General features: G+C 44.0%; 1 protein-coding gene across 1 annotated transcript in view; it reads left to right on the top strand.

Annotated features, from left to right (window-relative positions):
• The first annotated feature begins 8,056 nt into the window (after window positions 1–8,056).
• PDXK (pyridoxal kinase) overlaps window positions 8,057–14,629 on the top strand; it is a 42,143-nt gene continuing 35,570 nt past the window's right edge. The window contains exon 1 of the mRNA XM_081908067.1: window positions 8,057–8,392. Within this exon, the coding sequence (XP_081764193.1) occupies window positions 8,300–8,392 (93 nt within the window). The 5' untranslated portion in view covers window positions 8,057–8,299. The remainder of the gene's footprint in view (window positions 8,393–14,629) is intronic.

The raw sequence follows: 14,629 nt of genomic DNA, 5'->3' as shown, positions 1-14,629 counted from the left end.
TTGGCTTTTGGCTTACTGATATATACAAACCAAGTCATGGAGTGCAGATGACTAATACAGGCACCTGCTCAGTGGCACGAAAAATCTTGGGAAGTCTTGGCACTCTGTAAAAAAAGCCCACGATCTTTACATGTATAAGTGTGCCAGAAAAACCACACCACATTTCCCCTGCTTGTACTTCTGTGTTTATTTATAGAAAAACTTTTTTCTCATGTTGTCCCTACAAAAATGAGTTTATACAAGGAATAAACAAAGATAGGCACGTACACAAAACTAAAAGCAGCACCAGAAAAGCAAGAGAGCCAGAGTTAATGATAAATCAAGTTAAGCAGCAGCAGAAATCAAAGGGATGCTTAAAAAGAAATGCCTTCAAGAACCAGTAAAACACAAGTGGAGAACAGAGGGTAACCTCCTGAAGCAGGGAGTGCCACAAATTGGGCCCTACCACAGAAAAGGCCCTGTCATGTGCTGCCACCCACTTTTCCTCAGAAGCAGTTGCACTCACACATACAAATGCTATAGTAGCAGGGGCGTATGAAGTGGGGGGCGGAAGGGGCGGTGACAAGATGGCCCCTGCCTCCCCTCAGCTGTAGAGCAGCCAAGGGCGCGTGCAGTCCGTACGGGCGCCACTCTCGCGCACAGTCCGTATGGGCTGCCCCGCCCCAGGTGCCGTAGAGGGTTCCTCCACCGCTGTATAGTAGCAGATCTTTAAAGGATGGGTAGGTTCACATGGGAGGAGGTAGCCCTTCCAAGCAGGCCCATAATTAGGGGGTGGTGAGGTGGGCCCCCGCCAGGGGCACAGGTGAGGTGGGGTGCAAAATCTGCTAAAAAATATGTACATAAATAAAAATATCAATTATTGCCTCATAAGACAATGTTTTAAATAGAGGGTGAATTGAATGGGTGGAGGGGGGATGGAGAAGAGGCGGAAAGAAGAGCTAATTTGTCCATGACTAGGGGGCACAATCTGGATGGTTCTGCCAGGGGTGCCAGATCACTTCCAAGTACCTTGGTCCCAAGCAGCTTAGGAGAAGTTACCAGCATCTTGAATCGCACTTGAAAACAAATTGACAGCTAGTGGAAGTGATACAAAAAGGGGGCCACATGGTTCCAGTACTTGCCCGCCCCCCCGGCAAAATTTTGCACCAATGGAATTTCCCCGGTGGTTTTCAAGGGCAGTCTCACATAGGGTGGCACGGAGGGGATGGAAAGAACTATGCAGAGCTGCAAACTCTGCCAGACATTCGGCTTCCGCGCACCATCAGAAATGCCCCCACCCACTGGCTTCTGTGTTCATTGGCTCTTCACAGGAGTAAGGTTCCCTGCCTCCACTTTGTAGTAGCAAACTACAATATTATCCAAACAATGCAAAACAGCAATAGCAAGGTAGAAATTTTCAATGGCCGGTCCACTGTTATTTACTATAAAGCTCTTGATTTATATGGGATGGGATAAGCCCATAAGACCCTTTGAAGATTTCCATTGTCATGCATAACTTGGCTTTACTATGCAGTTCATGAACTGAATTGACAATTCCATTAACAGACTTCTCCCCACCCCCCAACCTCCATTAAAGCTCCACAGCATATTTGAGTAATACAAACAATCTCTGCCTGCTGTAAGCTTTTATAATTCTGAGCATCTAGGACTGTTCCAGCCTTGGTCTCTCTTGTAAATTTATTCTTTTAAACGTTCTTTATGCATGTGGTGTAGCCAACAGTGATTGAGTCTAGATCCTATTGCCAAAACATTGTGTTTTTAAAAATCTAGAGTCGTGCTTCCTGAAATAGGTGGTCTTCATTATATTCTATGGGGCTAGGATACTATACGATAAAAGACAATCCTTTACATGACTGCTAAGTGGTAATGAATGATGTTACAGGGGTGGGGTGGGAGGCAGATTAAATTTAGTTACGTGGGAATGCAGGGTGTGCTGAATATATATCCTCACCAAACCATAGTGACCTTCAGTCTGTAACCTTCAAAATGGCCCCTTGTATCCATTACTGAAGTGCCATAAATCTGCTCTGCCAGACAAAATTGTATCTCCCTTGGCTATTCAAGGCCATCAGCTTCGCTGCACTAACAGCTGGAGAAAGTGATTCCCATCCCAGTATAAAATGTGCCCATATACAGTGGTACCTCAGGTTACAGATGCTTCAGGTTACAGATGCTTCAGGTTACAGACTCTACTAGCCCAGAAATAGTACCTCGGGTTAAGAACTTTGCTTCAGGATGAGAACAGAAATCGTGCAGCGGCAGCACGGCGGCAGCAGGAGGCCCCATTAGCTGAAGTGGTGTCTCAGGTTAAGAACAGTTTCAGGTTAAGAACGGACCTCCAGAACGAATTTAAGTTCTTAACCCAAGGTACTACTGTAAAGGCAGCCAAAGCAACAACAAAAATAATAAACAGTTTCTAAAGCTGAGAATGCCTGAGAATGTTTCCTAACTGAAGTCTTCCCTACCTAAAGGCATAAAGGCACATTTTAAGAGCCAGAAAGCTCTGTTGTTGTTGTTGTTTTGGTATTTTTTTTAATGTATATGGACAGTGGACTGATTAAATACAAGCTGGAACATCCCAAATCAAGAAAACAGTTCTTGATAGTTTATAGAGACTGTCTGTGGCAGCCTTCACCATTCTGATGCCTTCCCGATGTTTTTCACTACAATTACCATCAGCCCAGCCAGCATAGTTAAGGTTGATGAGAGCTATAGTCCAGCACATCTTGAGGATCTGTTTGGGAAGGCTGATCTATGGTTTATTTGCCTTGTTTTCATAAATGAGTGGTGCTTTAAGGTCAGAAACAGTAACATACAAGTCCCAACTTTCCTTTTGGGGGGACGTTTCTAGCTAGTTTGTTGACAGAACAAAGTTTGAAAACATGGTAGTAAATATATCAAAGTTTCAGAATTAATAAGGTGAGAAAAATGCTGTGTTTTTCCATTTACATGTAATTAATCACTCAAGTCTGTGAAATCAAGTCCCCCCCCCCATCTGAAGTTTTCTATTTAGAAGTAATTTTCAGTAAGAATATTATAAAATAAGCCCAATAAATCCACCCCAATAGTTTGGCACATGCAGTATTATTTGGGATTGTGTCTAAATTATGTTTATGGCGTGCAAACTACAAGCTCATCAGACTTGAGTTAGCCATGTCTTTTGAGACTCTTTGAGATCAAAACCCAATGTTTACATTTTAGGATTTAAATAGGAAAAAATGCATAGGTAAACATACCAACTCAAACATACAAGGTGGGGGGGGGGAATAAAAGTATATAGATGCCATCTTAGAATATGTGAAAGTTAAGAACGATCTGCTTATGTATACAGGTGAACAAAAGGCCAAGATATATTCAATGCAAGTTTTGGAGGGAAATTATCTGAGAACCTGGGAGATATCCTCACAGGTGAAGGACATCCTTGATTTAAGAATGCTCTGTGAGCATAGACTGTCCCTGATTTTTAATGCTCTTCTTTGCTCCCCTCTTTCCATGCATTACATGAGCCAAAAGAAAAGCAAATACAGGAAGTCATATTTCGGTGCTTAGCAAAATGGTGAATTGCATATCAGCTTTGTCAGGTGGGTTATATTTAGTCCATTCAATAAAAGGGCATTTTCTCTCACTGTAGCAAAAGAACAAAAACACATAATTATTGTCACCCAGGTAACACTACTGAAGATGAATACAGACATAGTTAATCCATTTACCACACAACCGTTGCAGCTCTATCTCAAACACAGATCTGTTCTGTCTGGATCACAGCAGCAGTCTTGAGTTTTCCGCTGTGTGCGTGATTTTCAGAGAACTGTGACTCTTGCCAAGCAGATATCCCTCAGCTTGTGACTGCCAGACGACAGCATGTGACGCAAGAAAGCACACATAGAAAGCAAGCTGCCGAAACAGACTGTTTGTGCTAGGAGGGTTTCTTTTGATGCTTGCAAAAGCTTTGTGCTCCTTGGATCACCATCTTCATCAAATAAATATATTTACTGGGGCATTTCTTTTCTTTTTGCCACTTCCTACTTGGAGTGTGTATTGGATTCAGACAAATCTCAGAACAAGAACCAAAGCAGGCCATTTGGGACAGATACAAGTCTTATCTGAGCCAAAGCAGAATTTCCATAAACACCAATTCAGAGTCTGAGCTGAATCATGTTGATGCCCACCGTTTGAACTTCATATAGCAACAGTCTCCCCTTTTCTCAACTGGACCCCCATTCTTTTCCCATAAGAGAAAGATGAGAGGTGACAAACCTGTTGCCTTCCAGGTATTGCTGAAGCTACAGCTCCCACCATGCTTGACCATTGACCATGGTTTCCCCCTCATCACTGGAGCCCCCACCCCTCAGAATGCCATTGGCAATGTTGGCTGAGGAGGCACAGAGTTCAATGACTTCTGGAGGGCTATACGTTACCCAACTCCTGCTTTTAGCTTTTACTCCTGAAAATAACTTTAGCGAGTTCAAAATGTTGAGATAGAAGAGTTTTTGGTCATTAATTGCCCTGCAATGAAAGTGCTTTAAAGTTCCTTGTGCCAAAATAGTAGCAAAAGTAAAGTCTCTTTAATCTCCTGTTTCATCCAGCTCCTCTGGAATCTAAATTTTAATTATTCGGAACTTGTCATTCTGTTTTTGAAATAGGCCTTCAAAGCTATTAATTTGTATTTAAAATACGATTCTAATGTGTCTCTATTTTGGGCCTCAAATAAGCGGCGAGTTTGCACTGAATCTGTTGAGAGATCAATGACTCAGGACTTTGCAGTATGCGGCCGTGAAAGCTATAATTACATACAATTTTCTTGATGTATCTACTTTATGTGATTCCTTCCCTCCTACACTGGTCTCGGGGAACCTCAGTCAATCCATAAATCCTTTTCACTGCACAGCAATCACTGCCACAATCCACTGTTGTTCAATAATAACTCACTACATAGCTTTTAAAATTTTAAAAAGTTAAAAATACTGGTAGGTAAGAGTTGCTAGTCAACCATCCAGCTTCTATTTAAAACTTCTGAGAAATGGCATTGATTTTAGTCCTCTTTAGCAAAAAAAAAACCCCAGCAGATTAAAATATTGTGTCAGATTATTCAAATTGACCATAATAATTTTCATCACAGGGCAGTCTTGACAAGACTGTCGATTTTTCAATTAGTTTCTCACCCAAGACAAAGGAATCCCCCGCACCTTTTCCACTGGCAGTTCATGGCAATATTACCTAATTCAATTCTGGCTGAGCAGATAATTCCATTTCTTATTGAGGATAACTGTATGGATTCCCAACTAATGTGCTAATATGCAGCCTTCCCTGGTACAGTTTGCATAACTTGGTCATGGTTGTGAGGCAAGGTAAGGTGCTTAGCTTCAGCTTGTTGGGAGACTCCAGTGTGACAGCCACGGCGTGGTAGTAGTGGGATGCACATCAATAACAAGATGTCCAATGACATTATAGCAGTGAGAGAAAAATGGGAAGTGGGATAGTTGTACCAGGCTTGATTATGTCCACTTGAAATGTAGTGGAATGCTTTTAAAGAAGCAGAATGGCATCCCATCCTACTTCAAGCACTCTTTCTCTGTTTCCCCTCTCTTCATATATTTTGATTTCTCTTATCATAATAATAGCACAGCTGCTAGTATAATTAATCAAATGATTTCATGCAAAGTTGCACCTCTTTGTTGACTCCAGCAAACCAAACTAAAGTTGCAAAGCCAAAAAAACCCCGTAGCTGGATCCAGAGGCAAGTGGTGCACATTTTTTTCCAAAACTGAATCAAAGCCAAAGGCACTGAACTTAAACATAACAAATGAGTCACAGAGAAGAAGAAACAAACAGCAAGGGGGGGGGGGAGTTGCAAAGATTATATTTTATAGTCAAACATAAGAAACAAAATGCTAATCTCACAAAAAATGTATTTTAGTTTCCGCCCCTACTTTGTATCAACATCTTAAAAGTTTTCCATATAAATTATTGATTTTAAACCGGAAGTTAACACTTTTTCAACAGCTAGTAAATTATAATTGTACTGTTCAATAGAAAACACATTACTGTACAGTGGTACCACGGGTTACAGACGCTTCAGGTTATAGATGCTTCAGGTTACAGACTCCACTAACCCAGAAATAGTACCTCGGGTTAAGAACTTTGCTTCAGGATGAGAACAGAAATTGTGCTGCGGTGGCAGCGGGAGGCCCCATTAGCTAAAGTGGTGCTTCAGGTTAAGAACAGTTTCAGGTTAAGAACGGACCTCCAGAACGAATTAAGTACTTAGCCCGAGGTACCACTGTACTGTGTGTGGCAGTGCCTCATAGAAATGTTAACAAAAAACTGGAAGCACATAGAACTCTGGAGTTCCGAGAGAGCACAGCGTATAGCATGCGTTGAGTTGGGACTGATAAATGGAAAGGGTACTGTGGTGCATGTATAAACATATGTGGGTGTAGGCATTTGTCATACACACACATATTGTGATGCTTGAGACATATATGCTGGAGGATACAGAAGCAGTAGTGCAATTACTGGAGCTCAGACAATAATTTGTTTCAGAGTACTGTCAATTAGTAAATCTACTATGCATGAGCAGTGGTAAGTAGGCTGTGTGAGCAGATTTAATAAAAATATACAAATCAGAGAATCCCATGTATATCATAGCAAATGCTCGCTTGCCATTGGTGAGAAAGAACTGGCCCTATATGAACAGGAAAAGAAGTTTATATAAATTGGATGAAAACGTGCTCATGTTCTCCCTTGACCACCATTGCTATACAGAGGATTTTTTTTTATTCTGTTGTGGACCTTTGTAGGTGTCTTTATGGTAGCTGGTTTAAGAAAAAGTGGGGTATAAATTCTAAAATGCATTAAGAAATCTGTAGGGAATAACATTAGAATGACTTATCATGACCAGCCCACTGTCATCTCCAAGTAATATTGCAACAGAACAAGATAACTATTCCCCAGTGACTGGTAATTGGAAGTGTGCATACCAGGGCTAACAGACATTGACAAGTAGGAATTGCAACAAAATGTTGCAGTTTTTATCCTCTCTAATTTTTTTATTCTAGTTTGTTTCTGTATTCCTGCAAACATTGCCCCCACTGAGCCTACTGATACCTTCCTCTTTTGCATGGGTAGTGCTGTTTTGGCCAGATAACAATCCAGAACCTGAAGAATGAATTAGCTTTCTGTGTGTTTTGGTCTCTATAAATTTCTTCCGTGTGCACGTCCTTTTGCGGCCACAGTAACTTTGCTATGTACCTCTTTTGATGCCCAACTGTCATGGGCAAGCATCTCATCGTTTTCACACGTGCCTCTCCTAACTGAGATGTGCATTTAAGTGGGAAGCGGAGCCCACTGCGAGAATTATTCCTCCTGCTGGTCGTGGCTGCTTGTGTCCCTGTGTGGCCATTTTAGGCATCTTTATAGCGATTATGCAGAAGCTGGAGACTTGCCCCTCTTTGCTGTCGTGCCCACGGAAAGGGTCCAGTAGGGCTCGGGGCCTCTCTACGGGGAAGAGGAAACCGCTGCTGAACAAATCTTAAACCACAAAAGCGCCTTGAATAACTGACAGCAGCTTTCGTCGAGCCACGGCCTTTCTTATGAGGCGGGGGCTCCAGCCCACTAGAGCTTCTGAAGGCGCAAGCGATCTGTCAAAGTCTTTTCAAGGTGGGGCGCGCGTGCCACAAAGCTCGCTCCCCCATTTTATTTTTTTACATGTTTGCTTCAGCGCGTAGGAAGGCGGGCGGGCGGGCAGGGAGGCTGGCGTTGGGAAGCCCCTAACCGGGGGCGCCTCTCGCGCGCAGCTTCCCTCCTCCTGCCTCTCAGGGAGGCGGGCAATCGCGCGCGGGCGCAGAGAGCGTGGCACGTGGGCGGTTCGCTCGTGGTTCCTCCTTCCTTCTCCCCCCTCGCCCACCCCGCACCAGGCTCGGCCTACGGGGGGCAGGTGGCTCCTTGCGCGCGCCGTCCCTCCCTCCCTCCCTTTGCTCGCTGGGCGGCGTGTGCGGGTGCCTTTAAATTGCTTTCGCGGGAGCCGCCGCCTGCTCAGTCTCATCTGTGATGTAAGAAGAGACTTTTAGGTGTCTGCGCCGATCGCCTGACTTTCTTTTCTTCTTTCCCCCCTTCCCTCCTGCCGCCGGTTCCCCCGCTCGCTCTTTGCGCCGCTGTCCTTGGCCGCCCTGCTGCTGAGGCGGATTTGCAAAGCCGCCGCCGCCGCCGCTGGGTCCAGCCCGCCCGGAGCTGCGCTGTCCTGGGCGCAGAGGGCGCGCGACTGCCCGGCTCCTCGCTCAGCCGCCGCGGGTGCGCAGGCATGGAGGAGCAGCCGGAGTGCAGGGTGCTCTCCATCCAGAGCCATGTCGTGCGCGGCTACGTGGGCAACAAGGCGGCCACTTTCCCCCTGCAGGTAGGTGCGCGGGTGTGCGTGTGCATGTGTGCGTGCGTGTCAGAGAAGAGGCAGAGGGCAACACGGAGGGACACAACCGAGCAGGCGGCGGCGGCGGCGGCAGGTGGCTCCTCCTGCCGTCTCCAAGGCTGCCTGAGGCGCGCAGCCCGGGAAAGGAAATACCGGCGAGGTTGTGGCTCCAGCGTCCGCGGAGGGCGCCTAGGACGCTCGTCGGGCGGCCTGGCTGGAGGCAGAGACTTGCCGTTCCCAGTCCAGAGGGAGCTGTGGGGCTTAGGCGTGTAGAGATTCTTTCCCGCTCCCCCTCGGTCTCTCTAGGCGAGGCTCTGCCAAGGAAGCCCCTCCTGACACAAGCCTCAGCCTGTGCAGAGGCGGAGGGAGAGGGCGGAGAAAGCGCCCCTTCTTCGAGGATGGGGTGTTTTTGGAGAGGAAGGGAGACACTGTACAGTGTATATATATTTTTAAAGAGCGGCTGCCTTCAGGCAAGTTCCTAACCGCAGCAGCGCCTGCCAAGTAGGGCGAGGGTCAAAGAAATATGCCGAGAGAAAAACAAAACGAAGGCGCACCCCGTGTCAGTTTCTAAGCTCTGGGGAACGATAGGAAGTGTCAACGGTGGCGAGGTTGCTTGGCCATGACACGTCCTTCCCATTAAAAAAAAAATGTTTTCATTTGGGTATCTTAAAAGGCTTTCCAGGGTCGGTCCTGCAGCTCCCCTGAACGCAATGAGTGATCCTCCAAAGAGCCACTCCTTTAAAAAAACAGAATCAAGTATGTTAAGATTCCGAATCTGACTCTTTCCCTTCTGTTGTTGTTGGCTTGTCTATGTTAACAGGCCCTTTTTTGGTGTTGCTGATTTTCATGGTATATTCATAACGTGCTGGCCAGTGTTACTACATAGCACCAACAGGAATGCAAAGTATGTAGAAACAACAACAACAACTGTTAACAGGGGTTGCTTAGGCAATGTTTTAATGACAGTTAGATTTCGTTGAGGGACATCTTGTTTCCAGGCAGAGCTCTGGATTTTTTGGGACTTACAGTGCTGTCCAGCATGTTTTGGAATGTAGCTTCAAACCATTTTTCAAATGCTGCATAATTACGTTTCCTAAAATAGCTGTGATAAAATGCAGTATTTCTGGCTGTCATGTGATTCCCAAAGAATCAGAAAAGAATGGTCACTTCATAAGAAATGTTGCACACAGCTAATTGATTTTTGCACTGCATCAAGCATATTGCACAGGCAGCAACAGAAGTAAATAATGAGTAACCTCACCATGCAGTACTGTAAGATGAGTAACCTGTTCCCAAAAGAATTTGTCCAGCTGAGCACAGGTCAGTAGGTTCATCACACATAGAGAACTCAAAGCTAAAGCAGATACTAGGGTTGGATTTTTGGATTATATAGCCTGCCATTGACCCAGATTACTTGTGCTAACAAAGGATAAACTTCTTTTTTTGTAGTATCTCCATTTCCCAATATATGAAATAGCCATTTAAATACATTTGCAGTGCACGTCTGTGCATGTTTATTCAGAAGTAAGCCATAGTGTGTTCAATGGGGTATTCTCTCAGATAAATATGATAGGATTGTAGCCTTAAAAAACCCAAATAACTTTTAGATTTTTCACCAAAGGACCTTGAGCATTGCTTGATATAAAATGCTTCTCTGTAAAATTTGATATAGCCAGTTGATGCCATTTATAAGTACAATCACTTGCCGTCATTTGTTTATAGCCACTGCTTCAACTGTAGCAGACGTACAAAAAGAAACAAGCTACCACTGCAAATTTCAGTGTGAAAAAATATATATCCTAAGAGTTATCCCCAATCATTATCTTTTATCTTGCCTTCAGCATGTATACTTGCCATTGTCTCAGTCCACCTGTTGAATTAAGCTTCTGACTATGATAGCACAAAAGCACTAGATTGTCTTTGTGGTGCTTTAAGCACCTTCTCTCATTTTATGGCTGCAAACCCATAGAACTGTTCTTCTGGAATTCATCCTAGGCTAGGAACCTGATGAAACATCAGCAGAAAGTTGCCATGGTGAAGATTAAGCATTTTATTAGCCACTGTAAGCCTATGAAGGGATTATTTTAAAATTTAAAGTACCCTAGAAATGCTGTGAAATGCAATTCAGTGTGCTGGTGTCTGTCCTCCCATGTTGTGTCTGTATTAGCCGAACAAAAAAAGAGATCTAAATGTGCATCTGCCTCTTCACTTTTAACAAAGTTTTAAAATGCCCATGTGTGGAAGGGAAATATTATGCTGGGGAGGGAACCATAGCTTGATGGTATAAAACAGGCACCATATGCAGAAGGTCTCTGGGATTTCCACTTGAAAGGTGATTATTTAAAATATGGGGTTTTCAATTGGTAGGTTGGGACACAGTATTGAATCACAGCCTAATCCAAGGTGGGTTGTAGCAGCAGCACTAGCAATTTCCAAATATATGGGTTAAAAGTGAGTCACAGGTTTGGAAAGGTTGAAGATCCCTGATGTAAGGAAGAGTCATTGTCAGAGTAGAGACAACAGTGGGCTAGGTGGACAAATCATCTGACCTACTATAAGGCAGATTTCTATATTCCTTTGTTACTGGTCATTAGTAAATAATTCTCTGGCCCTTCTTGCAAGCATAGAGCATAATGTGCTTGCACTTGTGATGGAAGTGCAGGGTTGTAGAGAGGGATTCACATTTTTCCAGAAACAGCAAGTTGTGGTTTGTGACTTCTGGCTTATGCACAAGCTTCACTTTTTACCTGGTACTCAGCATTGTCAACTCTGATTAGCAGTCAAAAGCAGCACCAACCTACTGGTCGCAATATATCCAACACCCCCTTTTGCTTTTCTCTGCCAATCACTGTAGTGCTTGAGCATTTGAAAGACCTATGATATTATCTCTTCCCACATTTACTGTAAGGAAATTAGTTTGGGGGAGGTGTAGAAATACAGGCCAACTGAGGCAAATTTCAAATATGCTGCACACTTACAAGGAAGGAACTGCTATTGAATCCTGTTGGAATGACCCAGAAACCCACTCCCACCCCCCAGATTATGTGTGTGGAACCTAGCAATGCTATTGCTTGTGTTTCATTGCCAAAGCAAAGAGCTATTTAGGGTTGATCCACACATTGAGAAGCATCTCATTGTACATTCTCCTGGGATTGTATGACTTCAAATGCAGGTGGAGGATTGCATGATGAAATGCTTCCCTCAGGCTAAAACCCCATTCTGTAGACAGCTAGCATGTCAGGGAGAAGGGTTTTGATATTTTCTTATATGCTTTCTCTGCCTGTGATTTCTGAGTATTGCCATTGATATATCACCAAATTAATATCAGCATTTTATTAATAATTGTGCTATTATTTGTGAACTAAAGTAAATCAAGATCAGAGAGTCTGCAACGGAAGTGCTGGGACTCTTAAGAGGCCAGGGAGCTAAGGGAGCAAAGTCTACTTTCTATGTGATAAATTTCTTGCATTGTCACTACAGAGAACAACAGCCATGCTTAAGCAGTTATTTAGAGGATGTTATAAGAATTTTAAGGTCTCAAAGATAGAATAAATATTCATAAATGCACACATATCTAAATATATGAACAATGGGTCTGAAATAGGATGGGAGGGCAATCCTGAAGCCCTTTTGACTCTCCCAATGACCTCAAATATTCCTCTGCAGTAAGGGAGGCAAATGGGGAAAGCCTTCCCATTGTCTTTTTGCTTGCAAATCCTGTCTTTAAGGGTGCATTTGTGTATGAATAGGGTGAGCCTGTGACCTGGATTCAGGAACTAAAGTATTAACCATCACAAAAGAATGGCCAGACTGCCCAGGTAATGCAATCCGTGACCATTATCAGGTCTCCAGGCAGACAAGAGTTCTGCTGTAGACCGCCTCCTTCTGTGATGTTTTATGTATGATGTTTTAGGGGGATGGTATTGGGCTAAAGATGGAGGGCACAAGGAGAAGGGGACGACAGAGGACGAGATGGTTGGACAGTGTTCTCAAAGCTACAAACATGAGTCTGACGAAACTGCGGGAGGCAGTGGAAGACAGGAGTGCCTGGCGTGCTCTGGTCCATGGGGTCACGAAGAGTCGGACACGACTAAACGACTAAACAACAAACAACAACATTGGGCTACAGGGTGGGCAATTTCAAAAGTCTGTATAAGGCCTTGTGCACCATTGTTCAGGTTTCTCCTCCCTCCTGCGTGTGGTGAGTGGGGACCCTGTTGCAACCGTTCCTTTAATAAAGATCAGGCTTACTAGCCACTTTGCTTTTCAGTTTACTCTGGTTGGCCTCTGTTATTTCTCCTACCAATCAGGAACCCACTCAAGGTCTCTATACGTGCTCTTGGATACCCCATAAGGGGAAAGGAGCAGATTTTCTTAAAACAAGGATACTTAAAACAAGCTGAGACACTGTGAATAGATGGAATGTACCAGAGTATTTGGAAGAAACCCGCGTGACCCAGCACATGCAGTCAGAGTAACAGCAGAAGCCCTGCAGTGTGTCCCTTGGCAGGAGGGAGCACAAGGCAGGGCTTTTTCAGTTGTAGCAGCAACCCATAGAGTGCCTTTTGCAGAGGAGTCTGCATAGCTCCTTTACAACTTCACAAGCAGTGATGACTTGACTTTTCAATAGGCATTTGGGCTGAGTTAAACTAATTCTGAATTGTTTCTCTCTCTCTATATATATATTTTGCTTCCAGCAAGTTGTTGTCTGAGTTCTGTTTTGTGGGGTTGGAGGAGGTTTTGGGGGAGTGGGGGTGATGGCTGCATTTACTTTCTGATTGTATTTTTTGTTGGTGTAGTTAGCCTCCTTGAGAGTCTTTCAGCTGAAAACTGGAGCAGAAATGTTTTAATAAATACATAAAGGGTGAAGTTTGTTGATGTGAAAAAGGCCAAAACTTTTCAGAGCCACTGAAAAGTAACAATAATACATAAAAATGGAGCAGAAATATAAGTGAAATTAAAACACTTTATGAATAAACACATCAACTAAAAGGTGTGACAAAATTTGTCTAGCCCCAAAAATACATCATACTGGGGGCAAGGTGAACCACTCCCCTTGGAAGAGAGTGCCATGGTTTGGGTCACCAGAACTGAAAAGATCATCTCTTGGGTCTCCCTCCCATCTGTGTTCTGAAAGTGAGCACGGTCAAAGAAAGGCATCCAAGGAACATCTTAATGGCTGGATATATTTGTTTGGCTGGATAGGTTCAGGGGGTCGTTAAAGCAGCCTGTTGCTAAGTCATTTGGTTCCAGAACTTCTGGTTATACCATGGCATGCATCCTGTGACTGAACTCTCAACCAGTCCCAGAAAATTTGACCTCGGCATAAAAGGTAAAGGGACCCCTGACCGTTAAGTCCAGTCGCGGACGACTCTGGGGTTGTGGTGCTCATCTCGCTTTACTGGCTGAGGGAGCCAGTGTTTGCCCGCAGACAGCTTCCACGTCATGTGGCCAGCATGACTAAGCCACTTCTGGCGAACCATAGCAGTGCACAGAAACACCGTTTACCTTTCCACCGGAGCAGTACCTATTTATCTACTTGCACTTTGACGTGCTTTCGAACTGCTAGATTGGCAGGAGCAGGGACCGAGCGATGGGGGGGTTACCCCATCGCAGGGATTCAAACCGCCGACCTTCTGATCGGCAAGCCCTGCAGTTCCCCACTATACTGGAGCAACACATGTATATGGAACAGTATTTTCACATCAGGATATAGTGCAGACCCCTTTATTCCCCTTTGATTTCCTTCTTAGGGGAGAGGCTGTAACCCAGTGAAAGAGCATACACATTGCTAGGTCAAATCTCTGACATAATCCAGTTTTTAAAAGGAGAGTCAGAATGGACAGTACTGGGATAGATGAACTAAGGTCTGATCTTGTATAAGACAGCTTTTAACTGGGCATAAGATGATGTATTGTATAGTAGCATCATGCTACCTCATTTTTGTTTTACTTTAAGTTTGTTAAAAAACTTATAAAGTGACTCTGAATGTACCTTGGGGAAAGAGTTACTAGAATTAATGGATGGGCATTTTTATAGGGCACATTACAGAGTGTTTCACATGCAGAGTCTAGTTAATCCTTACAACAGATATGTAAAATAAAGCATTGTTATCCATATCTTGCAGATAGGGATATGAAACAGACATAGGAGGTTATTTTGACTACCTAGCACGTTTGCGTGTTGATAAAGGCTTTGCTGATAGAGAGAAAGATAAATATGTTTTCT

The sequence above is a fragment of the Podarcis melisellensis genome, assembly GCF_964234715.1.
Source record: "Podarcis melisellensis genome assembly, chromosome: 4".
In the NCBI taxonomy this organism is placed as follows: Eukaryota; Metazoa; Chordata; class Lepidosauria; order Squamata; family Lacertidae; genus Podarcis; species Podarcis melisellensis.
This window is presented reverse-complemented; position numbering and strand designations above follow the sequence as displayed.